The 14,957-nt window shown below is 47.4% G+C and overlaps 1 protein-coding gene across 1 annotated transcript; it reads left to right on the top strand.

The window, feature by feature from the left end:
* The first annotated feature begins 2,870 nt into the window (after window positions 1-2,870).
* PHTF1 (putative homeodomain transcription factor 1) lies at window positions 2,871-14,510 on the top strand. The gene is made up of 18 exons (XM_031054715.2): window positions 2,871-3,004; window positions 3,069-3,125; window positions 3,198-3,267; window positions 3,660-3,818; window positions 4,053-4,212; window positions 4,854-4,979; window positions 5,751-5,910; window positions 6,935-7,108; window positions 7,191-7,268; window positions 7,940-8,149; window positions 8,516-8,644; window positions 9,317-9,589; window positions 9,942-10,073; window positions 10,251-10,337; window positions 11,304-11,459; window positions 11,888-11,983; window positions 12,971-13,096; window positions 13,478-14,510. The coding sequence occupies exons 1-18, from the start codon at window positions 2,960-2,962 to the stop codon at window positions 13,496-13,498; spliced, it is 2,259 nt and encodes a 752-aa protein (XP_030910575.2). The 5' UTR covers window positions 2,871-2,959; the 3' UTR covers window positions 13,499-14,510.
* The last annotated feature ends 447 nt before the right edge of the window (window positions 14,511-14,957 follow it).

Here is a 14,957-nt window from a genome sequence, read left to right as displayed (position 1 = left end):
CACTATGTTAGACTAGACAAAAGCAAAGATGCTGTGTTAGTTCTGGATGCATCTTTTTAATATCAATTATTACTCTTCTCTTTATAAGGGTCTCTAAAATATGTTACTCTATTATAAATCTTACTTTGTGCAATATTGTTTGTGTAGGCTTTTATATACATATTAGCACCTCAGTGTAGAGGTCACTATTTTAAACTGATAGAAAAATACTCAGAAGATACTGCAGTGATTAGTTAGAACCTGTATTACTCCTTATGTGTATGTATGTATTGTCTTCGGTACAAAATGAGGACTAGGAAATATTTCAATTTAAAACTAATTTCCAGATTGAAGTGGTAGTGACTTGTTTAGTAATCTGTGTAAATAAGGTGTTAGAATGGAGAGCTTTTATGATACAAAGTAATGTGATTCATGCAGGGGTGTAATTTAATCTTAGCAGAAATTCTAGATGACCCAGACCAGCTCATAAATGAGCCGTCTGTTCTCTGGTGGGTTTTTTCCACTTTTTATGTTGAGAGGAATTTCATAGCTTTAAGGGTTGTGCAAAGTAAAATTCCTCACAGGCAATAGCGGTTTCAGTTCATCCTCCACATTCAAAGATCGCATTATCCAAGGGTGTTCTTTCCTTTTGATGAAGTCTGCTAGTCTTCCAAGTGCCCATTTCACTTCTCACATGTGCTATTCTTTGGTCATGTCAGTAGAGGTGCATCAGCTCGGTGGCCGTTTGTTGACAGCCAGCACTGCATACAACCACTCAGGAACCGACACATCTGCAGATCCCACAGCGAGTCTGCAAACATCACTTTAAAGGAAGAATAAACAGATTAAGAGCCCCCATACACCAACTTGTCTCTCTTATAGTGAGAATTGAAACAGGATGGAGAGGGAATTGATTTGGAAGTTCTCTGTAAACTCTTACAGCATGTTTTCCAATGGATGAAGGAAGAAGACCAGAGTGGCTCATGTTGCTTTCAAACCTGTAGGTTTAGTGAAATCTGTGACTACAGCCTGAAATAAAAGAAACTGCTCTGACTTACCTCTTTGGATGGAGGGACATGACTGATAGCATCGTGCTCTCTTTCGGTTCCATTTACTTACTAACTTAATATCTAATGTCAGATTTAAATACAGAAATATATCTTCAAATGTCTTGACTGTTGCTGATGCTGTTCTAGCATGCTTAAGAGAGGAGGAAACTTGATAAGAATCTATTACCTAACTACATTATCAGCTTTGGTACACTTTAACCAAGACAACATTTCAAACTCCACCCCAGTTCTGGATGTAAAGCATGAGAGGGGTTGCTTGTGAAGCTGATTACTACAGCTAGACAGCTACTGCTTCAAGGTGACTTCAACTGCACTGAAAACAACAGAGCAGAATTAGACCAATGCCTCTGTGAATGATGCACATGTTTTCCAGAACAAGACCTGTGCTATCCTGATTTTCATAAGCTGTTCAGAAAGGAAGTAATCAGTTCAGGCCACTAAGTGTTTGCTGAGCAGAACAAAGCTCTGGATAGGTCCAAGTAACTATTTCTGATCTCTCTGGTGTTAAAAAGCTGTTTGTTCTACAAGATACCATACAACAGCCTGTGTAATGAGATAATCAAACTCTGGCAAATGTCATGGCTTGTTCTTCGTCCTACCCAGGTAGAGGCAGAACAGTTTGTGAACATGGATCCTGTAACTCCTCAGTTCTCCAGTTACGACTCTTTGCCCTGGGATGTGTGAGGCTGAGGAGTGGGAAACCCTCCTGCTTTATGCTGGAGACAATTGCTGAGTGCCCGAGTGCCCTGTGAGGAGATCCATTGGCTTTGATGTGTGAAGTAAAGTGCTGTTGGTGAACACCATCCCTTGGGATAAGGGCAAGTGGCTCAGCAGGGCTAGAAGGGGGCTAACAAGATGCAGTTTAAAGATGAGATACCCGTTAGCTTCCCTTTCCTCTCTCCTTTAGCCACCCCACAAGTCCCTTTGAGCAGATCCTTGACCCGTGCTCTTCCAGGAAGGTGGGACACTGGGTGCAGTGTTCTCAGGGGATTTCTAATCACCATTTGCCACAGGTGTAGATCTTGCCATACAGATAAAGGGCTCTCTGCTGTGCTCTTCACCTTCCCTTACGGTTTGATTCCCCTGGACAAGGCAGATTGATGGAGCTTTCCCATGGGTAGAGCCCTTCCTCTGGCCCTTCCTCCTCTTGCCAGGTCTCAACCGACCGAGTAATAAACCCTGGAGCTGTGGTTTCCATGGGGTGCAGAGCGTTGGCAGCTTGGGACCAGCCCAAGGGGTGCGAGAGGAGGGGACTGCTCCCCACAGCACCCATGGCCTTGGCACGGGGGCTCGGAGGAACACATAAACCCCTTTGCTTTCTTTGTACAACGTGTAAAGAGACTTCTGTGTTGCTGTTTTTTGTGATTTTTTCGGTTTTTTGTTAATTTTCGATGGGCAGCTACAGTTTTTATGTTTCGTTTCTGTGGTTTTAATTTATGGGCGGCCTCTGCCCGCAGAGGACGTGTACAATTGCCTGGAAGCCTGTTTGCTTTGTGCGGCCTTAGGGTATTTATTGCCGTTAGCGAGTGGTTCCAAGAGGTTCTGTACCACAGCCGGGCGGCCGCTCGGGCCTCTCTGTAGCTGACTGTACCCGGGTGTCTGACTGTACCGGGTGTCCGACTGTAGCCGGGTGTCGAACTGTTCCGCCGTTTCTTTGTACCATAGTCCAAGGAATGCATAGGATTTTTTTCCTGTAAAGTATTTTTTTAATAAACAAAGTCTGATTTTTGTCCTTTACCCTCCGGCCTCCTCTGTTCGCTGATCGGCGCTCGGCTTGCGCTGCCTGCGGGGGGCGGGCCGGCGGCAGGCGGAAGCAGTCGAGCGGCCGTCTCCAGGGTAACAGCGGCCGGGCCCGGCGCCGGTACCGGGAGCAGGCCCAGCGCCGGTACCGGGAGCAGGCCCGGCCCCCCATGGCCGCTCCGGACGGGGATGCCATTGCCTGGTACCAGAAGAAGGTGAGTGCGGAGCGGGGAGAGCGGACACGGGCCCGGCCGTGCCCTCAGCCTCCTCTCCTTCCAGATCGGGGCCTACGACCAGCAGATATGGGAGAAGTCGGTCGAGCACACCGAGATGAAGGTAACGGAGCTCCCGCAGCCCCCGTGCGGTTCCCCTCGCAGGCAGTAACAGGCCCTTGTTTTGTCTTCTTAGGGGTTCAAAAGCAAGCCTAAGAAGAAGGGACACATTCAGCCTGATCTGATCGACGTGGATTTAATCAGAGGTGAGGGGCAGGTGTCTCCGTTACCGCATCGCAGCCTGGTGCAGGGCAGCCAGCACCTCCTCTGGGCCCATTGAGTGCTTGCCCAGGGCATGAGTCATCCCCTGCTGGCAGCAGCAGCACCGGAGCCCCAGATCTCAGCACTGGGAAGGTGCCCGGTGCAAGAGGAGCAGTGAGACCCTGAAAGCAGAGGCAGGGGGGATGCAGGGAGCAGTTGGTGAGGGAAGGGGCAGCAGCCAGGGCTGCCGTTAGCCCTGCGTGTTGGGGCTGTGTAGGTTGGAGGGGTGCCTGAAGCTGGGCTGCTGTCACCTCTCTGAACTGCAGGGTTTGCCCTTGGCCGAAGAGGAAGGTGTAAGTACAGAAATTCACTTGTTTGTTTTTCCTTTAATCCCAAGGCTCCACGTTTGCTAAAGCCAAGCCTGAAATTCCCTGGACGTCACTGACTCGGAAGGGAATCGTGAGAGTTGTGTTTTTCCCATTATTCAGCCAGTGGTGGATCCAGGTCACTTCCCAGCGTATTTTTATGTGGCTTCTGGTGCTCTATGTTATGCAAGGTAAGGGCTGGTAGCAGCCTGTGCCACAGTCCTTTCTCTGCAAGGAATGTGGCATCAGTTTGTAGCCTGGCAGCTAAAGCATCCGGGTCTGCAACCTGCTTAGAGTAGGTTTCAGGATGTGTGGCACCAGTGCTTGCAGAAATACCAATAACATACAGAGAGACTGTGTTAAAGGGAGCAGGCAGGGGAACTGCCCACGCTCTTGTGCATTTGATACCGTTTTCTCCCTTTCAGTCGTAGCAGTTGTGTTGTATTTCATGATGCCTGTGGTGAACGCAAGTGAAGTCATGGGACCAATGTGCCTTATGTTGCTGATGGGAACTGTTCACTGTCAGATAGTGTCTACCCAGATCAATCGACCTTCGGGAAGCAATGGGCTCAGCAGGCGGAGGAGGTGAGTGGGGTGACAGGGATTGCTTAGGGTGGAAGTTAATGGGTAAATACCTTCTATTTCATTATAAATAGGTCATTTCACCATTAACATGTATTTTCTGTCTTGGTCATAAACTTCTCGTAACCCAGACAATACTGCAGGTTTACCAGGCTGTGACAGGTCTTCTTCAGTTGTCAGTTGAACTTTCTTTCTAACACAGCCTTTTAAATGTCTTTTCTCTGTGGCCAGAGGAGGGCATTCTGTACAGAAAGGCAAACCAGTCTGGTGTCCTGCTTTGGTGTGAACTGCAGGGAATTGCTGATGTGGACTGAGAACAGAGCAACAGGATGGAGATAAGAGTTATGGAATAGTTAGGGTTGGAATGGATGTGGACAGAGTTTTACCTCTATTAGAATTCTACAGCAAAGGTTTTGTCCAGATTTTGGCTGTTGCATCTTTTGCTTGTGATACACGGGTGTCCTGTGGGTATGTGCATAACTTCAGTGCATCCAAATAACATCTTACTTAATTTGGAACTAAGCATTCTGTCTGCATGACTGGAGAAAAATAGCATCTAAAAAGCTGTCCAGATCTGATTCAGATCTTTTAAGAATGACCTCAAAGCAGCTTGCTTTGCAAATTGAATTCTCCTTTTCTCAAAGGAAGCTACGCAAATCTGGGGGTGTCGATGGGAACAGTTGGAATTCTCCTGACAAAGCCAGGAAAGAAGAGCAGCCAGAGCCTGCGTCCATTCTGAACAGTTTAGTTAGTGTGCTTTTCCGAAGGAGGTATGTGATCTTCACTGCTTTGTTCTATGTCTGACACTGCAACCAGTTTGAGATCTGGTAGTGAAGACAGAGTGTGTACTGTCACTGGCGTCCCCACAGGCTGCCAGTTAGTTCTGCACTCAAAGCATGTATTGTAGGAGGCTGAATCCTCATGAATTTTTATTGTGTCCTTATTAGGAGATCAGACCCTATCTCCCAGTGCAGCTAAACTGAGTGTTCGATGAGCAGAGAAAGTGACAGAGCTTATTTTTGTGACCTGTCTTGAATGCGTGTGCTCAAGTTGCTGTTTCTCCTCATTTCCAGGAGCAATTGTGCCTTCTGGTTTAAGTTGCTTGGATTGTCATCGTCATCCCGCTTCCCCACCTTCCTTTCTGTAAAAGTAACTCAAAGACAAGGAGGATAGATGGTTTGGGATGGTATTTTACTGTCTTCTACTGTTTTCTCAGCTGTTTCTTGATGAGAGAGGTCCTTTCTTTTGACAAGGAGTTTTTGTCTTCTGAATTGCACTTCTTTCTAAATAATAATAAGAAAAGAGTTCCCTCTGGGTTTAGAAGTTTTCAGGTACTATTAGACTTAGAAGAGCAGCATCCAGGAGAGTGAAGCAGATACAAGTCCCTTGAACAGAATCAGGACACAGAGAGCCTGTCAGCAGAAGACAATTAGCTATTCCCTGAGCTATGTTGTACCTGGGTGGCAAGTGAAAGAGAGTGTGGTGCTTTCCTCAAAGAGTTTCTCTGACATAAAAGCATTTAATTGTATTTTCTCTCTTAGGATTAGAAGAGTGAAGTCGGTAGCTGAGAAAGGGACTGAGACAGAGAATGGTGTGAATGGTATGAATAATGGCATTAAACACAGACCCACCAGATCTGAATACAGGCTGCTGCACTTCAAAGAGAAAAAGAAGCTTTCTGATGGGGAAAAGAGCCATCAGGTACCTGCAGGAAAGAGCCAAAGTCACAGGTTTCAGTATATACTGCATGGACCCCAAAACGTGTTGATATTTAACTCTGTGGTTTGATACAGCCTTCTTCTACCAATCTTTGCTTGCTTATAGGAAACCTAAAACCCCTTTCTCCTTCTTGACTGAGCAGCTGACGCGGTGCTGACACTTTACTGTCAGTCAGCCTTGTTCAATCTGTTACAACAGTCAAGTATCCTGGAAAACGCCTGTAATGCCACAGTGCTCATTTGGTTGCAGAGCCTTCTGCTCCCAAAATGTTCAGTTAAAGAAGATTCAGATCTTTAAGATAATGATTAAAAATAAATGAGCCGTTTTTCAAAAGCACTTCTGGAAAATCATTTGCCTTGCAAACAGCTCCTGCAGTAACCTCTCAGCAGGAGGCAGGAAAGGAAAGACTTACATACCCTTTGTGAAGAGAGTTAAAGCATGGTGACCCCTCTTTGAATCCCTACAATATGAAGCTTTGTGGGGTTACTCTGAGGGCTTCTTTGAGTTGTGTCAGCTCCCACAGGAGGAACTTAGATTAAACCTCTGCAGAGCACCACAGCGCTGTGCCATCCACACTCCTGCTTCCTGGCATTTGGAGGGGAGCAGAGCTGGGTACGGAGGGACACAGCTCATGATTTCTGGTCTCTTAGCCAGCAGCTTGTACATGCATCTCTTTGCCTGGGCTTAAGTTTGCTGGTAAGGCATCGCCAAGAGCTGCTGCTGCCCTTTCCACTTCCTACCTGTGTCCCAAATCCAGCTCCGACCCACCATGATTCCTTCATTGCCTCTGTGGCAAGACAGGGGTAATGAGTTTAAAATCCCTGTGATGCTGAGTTGGATTCTGTTTCTGCATCTTCTGTGTAGATCATCTGCTGCCTATCGCAGGTTCAAGCAATTCCTGGGCACAGCAGTGTAGTAGCAGCAATGGCTTTGAACCTTTGATGTGATGCAGTTCAGGCTGGTTCTTTAGCACTGCCTCAGTCTTACTTTGACGGCTGTGTTTTAGGATGACTGCACCAACAGAGGTGGTGTTTCTGATGAGCTTTCAAGCGAGGAGGAGGTTGAAGCAATGGCACAACGGATCTTGTTACGTCAGAATCTAGCAGGGGCTTCCAGTGACAACAGCTGTGAGGAGAAGAAAGAGAGGCCTCTTGGTTCTCTGAACCAGGCTGTCTCACAGGTACCCACATTGAATTGATGCCATTTTCCACACAGGCTTTTTTTTTTGCTATGGATAATCAGTTTTCCTTTGGTTTTGGCAGGTCGAGGAAGCCCTGGAAAATACCAGAGACTCTGATAGTGTCATGGAATCTGAACTAGAATCCACATTATACAGTCAGGTATGGTCATAAATACAAGAGTCAGAGCTTTACTGAGCATGGACAGTGCAGGGCTGTCCTTGCCATAGAATAGAGCAGTATTAAACAACAGCACTTCAGCATCTTCATATATCCCTGCTTGTTTGTAGCTTCATAAACTTTGTTCACCATTGGGAGTATAATACTCTGTTTAACAAAACCAGCCAAACAGCCCCAAAAGTCCCTCTTGGCAGTACAGTTTAGGCCAAGCTGCCTCCAATTGCTTGGTTTGAATTCCTGCAGTTGCTCCTGTGGTTTGGGAGGCAGCTCCATGTTGTAACTTTAATAAGCCTTGATTTTAAACAGTAGAAATCAATCTATTCTGTCACATATACTCATTCACTCCCTTACTTTATCTTGCCCTCTGCCACTCTCACCACTTGAAGATGAAATAGAAATATATGGGCTAGCAAATGATAAATCTAAAAATCCATAAATCTAAACCAGAAATGAAATCTTAAAATAGCTCATGTAAAAGTCAGAAAACTTTTGCATTAGAATGAATGAGTCAGTTTGATTTTATCAAGTTGGGGAATTAATGTTCCCTGTGTGACTTCAGGGCAGTTTCCAGCTGCCCCGGATGCTGGTTTGGGAAGCCAGTTCTGCAGGTTGGATGTGGGGCTGAGCTGTGTGAAGTTTGCTTTTCCCCATAGGATTTGAGCTCCTGCGTTCATGTGGGATCCCGGAGCTGCAGCGTGACCCGCAGGGACTCCGAAAGTACTCGCCATGACTCGGAGACAGAAGACATGCTCTGGGATGATCTGCTCCACGGGCCCGAGTGCCGCTCGTCCTGCACCAGTGACAGTGAGGAGATCACTGTGAGGGATTCCAGGCGGGATGCCAAGGAAGATGTTTTCCAGCAGGTTTGTTGCTTTGTGTCAGCAACTGAGGATGCTGTGAAAGATTCCACCCCCCCCCCCCCTTCCCCTTGTATGCCCAAAGAATATGAAAGACCCATCTGAGTGCTGCTGGTGTAATGGGAGCAGCCTAATGCTGGGTGAGCCCACCCTGTCACCTGGAAGTCTGTGAAGATCTAAGTAGCATCAGTGATGGACTCCCTCCTCCTTGCTACTGTTATCCTGACTACTGCTAAGCCTAAAGCAAAGTAGTTCACCCAAAGACAAATATTGAATCTCCCCTCTCAATCTAAACACTTCCTAGGAGAAAGCATTATGGAACAGTGGGACAGAAATGATGACACACCTTTTGCATTCTTTTCTGTTTTATAGAACCATTTGTTTTGGCTGCAGAATACAAGTCCAGCATCTGCAAAAGTGAGTGCGCTAATCTGGGAAGGGAATGACTGCAAGAAGGTGGACATGTCTGTGCTGGAGATCAGTGGGATTATCATGAGCAGGGTAAGAGGGCTTCAGAGCATTGCAGCTTCTCCCTCACACTAAAAAACAACGCCCAGAAAACCTGACAATCTTTACATGCAGATGTGAATGAAGTGCAGGATAAAAGGGGTCCTTCCTCAATGGCCGATACAGTTCTATGTGTTCTTAACTTAAAGAATCCTCAGACCAAAACTGAGGAGGTCCTGTTGAAGACTAATGAACCCCAGCCTGGTTTGTGTTGGAAGGGACCTTAAAGCTCCTCCAGCTCCAACCCCTGCCACGGGCAGGGACCCCTTCCACTGGAGCAGCTGCTCCAAGCCCCTGTGTCCAACCTGGCCTTGAGCACTGCCAGGGATGGGGCAGCCACAGCTTCTCTGGGCACCCTGTGCCAGCGCCTCAGCACCCTCCCAGGGAACAGCTTCTGCCTAAGAGCTCAGCTCAGTCTCCCCTCTTTCTTTTCAATGAGTGCCGATTGCTGTTGGCTGTGTCTCTGCAGTGTGCTCAAGGTGGTGGTTTTATGATTTATTGAGTGAATGTTGCTGGTTTTGGAATGAAATGGATGGAATTATTTTAGGCTATGTCCTTTGAAGAGAAGGGGAAACAAACCCTTGATTGAATCGATTCTGCCACAGCAGCATACCTTGTCCTTGATGCAAAACACATGTAAATCATGGTTTTGTTCCTGCTTGCCAGGTTAATGCTTACCAGCAAGGAGTGGGCTATCAAATGCTGGGAAACATCCTCACCATCGGACTAGCGTTCCTACCGTTCCTCTACAGACTCTTCCGCACAGACAACCTTGAGCAGCTCTGCTCCATTTCTCTAAAGGAGCTTCTGCACATCTTCTGTGGAGCACCCGTGAGCACTCCTGTCATTGTTTTGTCTGCAATCAACTTCCTGGAAAGACTTTGCTTAACTTGGATGTTCTTCTTCATGATGTGTGTTGCTGAGCGAACATATAAACAGGTGGGTTTAAATGTCCTGTTGCCTTTCATGAACCCTGGTGTGGGTGTTCTACCAAAACCATGCTGCTGTTGAAGATGCTGGCAAGACCAGTCTGTCTCAGCAAGCTGTGGTGTCAAAGCTGGTAATAGGCCTGTGAGATTTAGGGTTGGAAGGGACCTTAAAGCTCATCCAGCTCCAAGCCCCTGCCATGGGCAGGGACACCTTCTACCAGACTGGGTTGTTCCAAGCCTGGTCCACAGTGACTGGAGAGGCCAAGCTGCCACAGCCTTTCCTGCCAGTTACCACTAAGCGTTTCCAAGCAATCTCATTTGGTTTAGACTGATTTATGTTGTGTATGTTTTTGAATTCGCAGAGGTTTTTGTTTGCCAAGCTTTTTAGTCACATCACATCCGCTCGGAAAGCCAGGAAATACGAAATCCCTCACTTCAGACTCAAGAAAGTAGAAAACATTAAGATCTGGTTATCCCTTCGGTCCTACCTAAAGGTGAGTTCCAAGCCAGGATTTGGTTGTCACAGAGGGCACAAGGGAGGCTCTCAGTACAGGGTCTTTGCTGGCCCCGGCAGCACTGCTTGAGTCACTGACCATGCAGAGCTCTTTGTGGTGAGCTTGAACCTCACAGCTCCACATCCCTCTCCACCCTGACTGTCTGTGTTTTGGCAGAGACGAGGCCCCCAGCGCTCCGTGGATGTTGTTGTGTCCTCAATCTTTTTACTGGCTCTTTCAATCGCTTTTATATGCTGTGCCCAGGTGAGATTTGAAGCTTTTCCTTTAAGGTTGTAGGGGGGGAAACCCCTCAATTACTGCAGGCTTTTCTTTTGCCAGCCTTCAAAGTGCTTGAACTGTAGCTGTTTGTCACCAGAATAATACAGTGGGTTGTGTTTTCAAAAGCTTTGTATTGTTTGGTTGGTAGTGGACAGTAATTCTCTATGTTTAGGTGTTATTTCTCTCTGTTTAGATATGAATTCTGTCTGCAGAGGGAAGTCTGGGGGTTTTATATCATTAAGGACATCATTGGCTTTTGTGCATGAAGGACAGGACTTTTCCCCAGTATCAAATGTTCACAGGGCATGTTACTGAAGAGGGCTGACTGCAGCCCCTTTAACCAGCTGCTGAGAAGCAGGTCCATAGCTGTCACTTACACTTCACTAAGCCTCCAGTTGGAGTCAGCAGTGTTATTATTGGAGTTGTTTCTTGGTTTCTTTGATTTTGGCAAGAGATTTCATTGGATTGTTCAGGTAAGTTCTTGCTACCACGGCCCCAGAGTTGTGGTAGCAGTGAGGTTGGTGGCCAGGAGCTACTGCCTCTGCTGTGATGGCTTTCTGTAAGCCACAGGTTTCTGGAGGGAAGTAATGACAGACCCAGCAAACACATCCTGGGGACGGCAAGGATCAGTGCAGCCTGGCTGGGCTGCTCTGAGGCTTGCCCTTGGGACAGGCACAGGTGAAAGACCGTATATGGCCCATTAACTGGCAAGCAGGAGGAAAGAACCAAGTGTCCTGTTCTAAGCACAAAGGAAAAGGTCAGAATTCCATGCTAAAGCCAGGTTGGAAACAAGACCTTTTACTGTAACCTGGTTGCAGGGGTGAATTGCATTCCAAGGGGAGAGGGTTCAGTAGCTCCAGAGCACAGACCTCTGTTCAGAAGGGGAGCAGGGGTAATGCTTTGGTGCTTTGCCTCAGAACAGGCTCATCCTTGTTCCTTTTCCCACTGCAGGTTCTTAAGGGTCACAAAACATTTCTGAATGCAGCTTACAACTGGGAGTTCCTCATCTGGGAGGCAGCACTTCTGCTCTTCTTACTGCGCCTGGCATCGCTGGGCTCTGAAACCAATAAGAAGTACAGCAACATTTCCATCTTGCTCACGGAGCAGGTATCTCCATTTAGGGGATTTTCCCTTTGCTTTTGTGGCATTTTTAGATACAATTATTGTATTTCAAACCAGCTTAAAAGAATCCTGGAATCAAATCTTTAAGTTAATTGAATTTAAGTTAAACTGAAGTTAAATTAGAACTTAACCCTTGTGCTGGACTGAAGCTCTGTGCAGCTGGGGAGGGATGAGCTGGCAAAGCTTTGGACAGACCCAACAGCTAAGACTCTGGCTGAGGTTTGGCTCTGGGTTAACATATGCCGTATCAGTCACACAGAGAATATGATCACTGATGGATTCCTGTCTGTGAATGCATCACTTCCTTATCAGTGGCAACAGACTGCAAAACCAGCTCCAATTCCCACCATTAGGAATCACTTGGGTGCTATTGCTGGAGCATTAACATCTGATCTGTAACGTCTCTGTCACAGATAAACTTGTACCTAAAGATGGAGAAGAAGCCAAACAAGAAAGAGCAGCTGTGTCTGGTAAACAACGTTTTGAAACTATCCACAAAGCTACTGAAGGTGAGCTGCTGCTCTCCTCAAATCTGTGGTTTTACAGAAGCATTGACTAAAGACACTGCCTGGTTTTCCTCTTCCCATTTCTCTTGTCCTTGCTAAGGCAAGTTCCTAGAATCCTAGAATAGTTTGTGTTGGAAGGGACCTTAAAGCTCCTCCAGCTCCAACCCCTGCCACGGGCAGGGACCCCTTCCACTGGAGCAGCTGCTCCAAGCCCCTGTGTCCAACCTGGCCTTGAGCACTGCCAGGGATGGGGCAGCCACAGCTTCTCTGGGCACCCTGTGCCAGCGCCTCAGCACCCTCCCAGGGAACAGCTTCTGCCTAAGAGGTCAGCTCAGTCTCCCCTCTCTTGGGCAGGTTCAAGCCATTCCCCTTGGCCTGTCCCTACATCCCTTGTCCCAAGCCCCTCTCCAGCTTTCCTGCAGCCCCTTTAGGCACTGGAGCTGCTCTCAGGTCTCCCCTTCAGGAGCCTTCTGAAGCCCAGTCCAGCTCTCTCAACCTGTCTTCTACAACAGAAGTTCAAGCAATACAGGACCAGTGTGGTTAATTGGTCCTGCAAGCATTTGATTAGTGGTGCCTTGCTGCATCTTAGATCAGTGAGAGGAGAGGCTTGTATGAACACAGCATCTTTCCTTACTGCTTGAAGTCATCTTCCTTCCGCAGCTTCAATATTGAAGCTTCTTGAGAGTAGGTAAAGAGCAGAGTCCGAGTCACATAAATTAGCCCAGGCAGATTCTAGAGCCTGTTGGATCAAGCTGTTATGACACAACCAGAGTGGCAAAGGAGCCTCCTCAGATTCAGCAGTTAGAATATGCTTTTGAGCTGGAAGGCCTGAAATAGAGGGGCACTTTCTGTACATACATTTAAGAAAGGATACGGAGGCAGTGCATGATTGGCAAGGCTGCCAGGGAGCTGGTATTATGCTAAGAGTCAGGGGATTAATTGCTCCTGATGCGGGTAAATGCTAATGGCCTTTTTTCCTGGTCTCTGCAGGAGCTGGATACTCCATTCAGGCTCTATGGGCTGACCATGAACCCACTAATTTACAACATAACACGGGTTGTGATACTCTCTGCTGTCTCAGGTGTTATAAGTGATCTTCTAGGATTCAATATCAGAGTAAGTACAACTCTGACCCAGACGAATGCATCACTTGTGCCACAGACACATTGCTCCTGCCCCAGCAGGAAGGTTGGGGTTTGAATTAGGCTCCTGCTATGGAGTAGTTCAGAGAACAGACCTTGTAGCTGGAGCTCCCTGAGCCAGATCTAGGGGGGAAGGATGAGTTCAATTTCAGCCCTGTTCAGGGGTGGTGCCCACTTACTGCCATTAGTTGGACATGTGTGTCAATCCCTTTGGAATGAGGACACAGTTCTCCCGTGGCTCACACTTGGAGCATTCAGCACAGGGTGGGCAAGGAGAGGGACTCTTACCTGCAGCTGAAACCCCCTCAGGCCATCAGCTTTCAGACCCACACTCACACTCACAATCTCTTTTCAGTTATGGAAAATTAAACCATGAACTGACTGGACATCAGCACTCGGCCGTCTCCACCTGACAGCCCTAACGCAGAAGAGAACCAAGAGCCTGGGTGAATGCAGAGGTGTTCTCCAGCTGCAGGTTTTAAACAGGTTCTCAGCATATGTATGCAGGCTCTCCCTCTGCTTTTGTGTTCTGCAACAGCCAGAAGGAACTGGTCACCATGTGGCATATCCACACAGCAGAACAGTCAATGGGGTCAGACAGGAGGAGCTGCACTGCAAAGAGAACTGGGTGCAGCCTACTTGGGGCACAGGCCACCAACAGCAGTGTGAGTGCCCCAAGCTCTGGCTGGAGGGGCAGTGATGGGGCCACAGGTGCCTTGTCCTCTGCATGTGATGTGAAGAACCAGCCCTCTGCTTGGTGAGCACTGTCCTGGCGGAGAGCTCTGGAGCTACACTGAGATTCATCTATTTGAGCATCCTCCAGTGCTCTCCCAGACTGATCATGCCCAGGTGCATTTACCTGACTGTGCTAAAGAGCATTTCTTTCCTTCTAAGCTCGGTGTGCTTGAGGCCCTGCCTCTCCTGAACTGCAGCAGGCAGTGGAATGTGGTCTGCACAAGGTGAATTCTGCCTCTGTGCTGACAACCAAACAGTAACAGATTCGTGCCTGGGTCTTCTGCAACTGAACAGAGCTCACTTTTTGCCAACCTTAGTTACATGAGAACAAGGCTCCAGCACAAATGACAGGTAAAGCCTTTTTCAATGCAGGTTATTCTGCTGCATTCAGTCCCTGTCATGTCTTGTTCTGGTGGTAATGGGAGAAGCTGCTGCAGGTCTGTGCTGCAGTGGTGCACACAAGGGAAGAAAGCTGCAGGGAGGATCAGTTCAGCAGGGGAGACACAGCCCAGGCTTCCTCCTCACGAGCAGGCTAATGCTTGGGAAGGACACGGGGGAAACAGAACGTTTTCAAGGCATCTCTTAAAGTCACATTTCCCTTAGCTGGCTCTAATCCCTTCTATTTATTACTAATAAACCAAGCAAAAAATGGAGGAACTTTTCATAGCTTCATTCTTTCACAGAAGGGGGGAGATGGCAGAAGAGCTTCTGGGGGTACGTCAAGTTGTTCACAGCCATGTTCTGTACAAGGAGAAGTTGTTAAGATGCAAAAGGAGATGACAATTTTATATATCAAAATGTACAAATAAACCTGGAGTACAAGGATTGCAGCAGTAAGAACAGTTCCTCTATGACTTGATCGGGTTTGGAAACACCTCTGTGATTTGAACAGGGAGTCAGGGAAGCTTCCAGGAATAAACTGGTTTTGTTCTCTGGAAGAGCACTATGGTTGTAGGTAAGCCCTGGGTCAGGGATGCAGCTGGTTTAAGGGATCACACCATGGAAAGTCAACCAGGAATCTGTTTTATACAGTGCAGATCCAACAGGCCATGAACTCTGGAGTTTCTTTTTAATATCTATATAAAAAATAATGAGCGATT

Source organism: Melopsittacus undulatus, chromosome 16 (genome assembly GCF_012275295.1).
Source record: "Melopsittacus undulatus isolate bMelUnd1 chromosome 16, bMelUnd1.mat.Z, whole genome shotgun sequence".
In the NCBI taxonomy this organism is placed as follows: Eukaryota; Metazoa; Chordata; class Aves; order Psittaciformes; family Psittaculidae; genus Melopsittacus; species Melopsittacus undulatus.
Note: the sequence above shows the minus strand (reverse complement) of the source record. Positions and strands in the feature narration are given on the sequence as shown.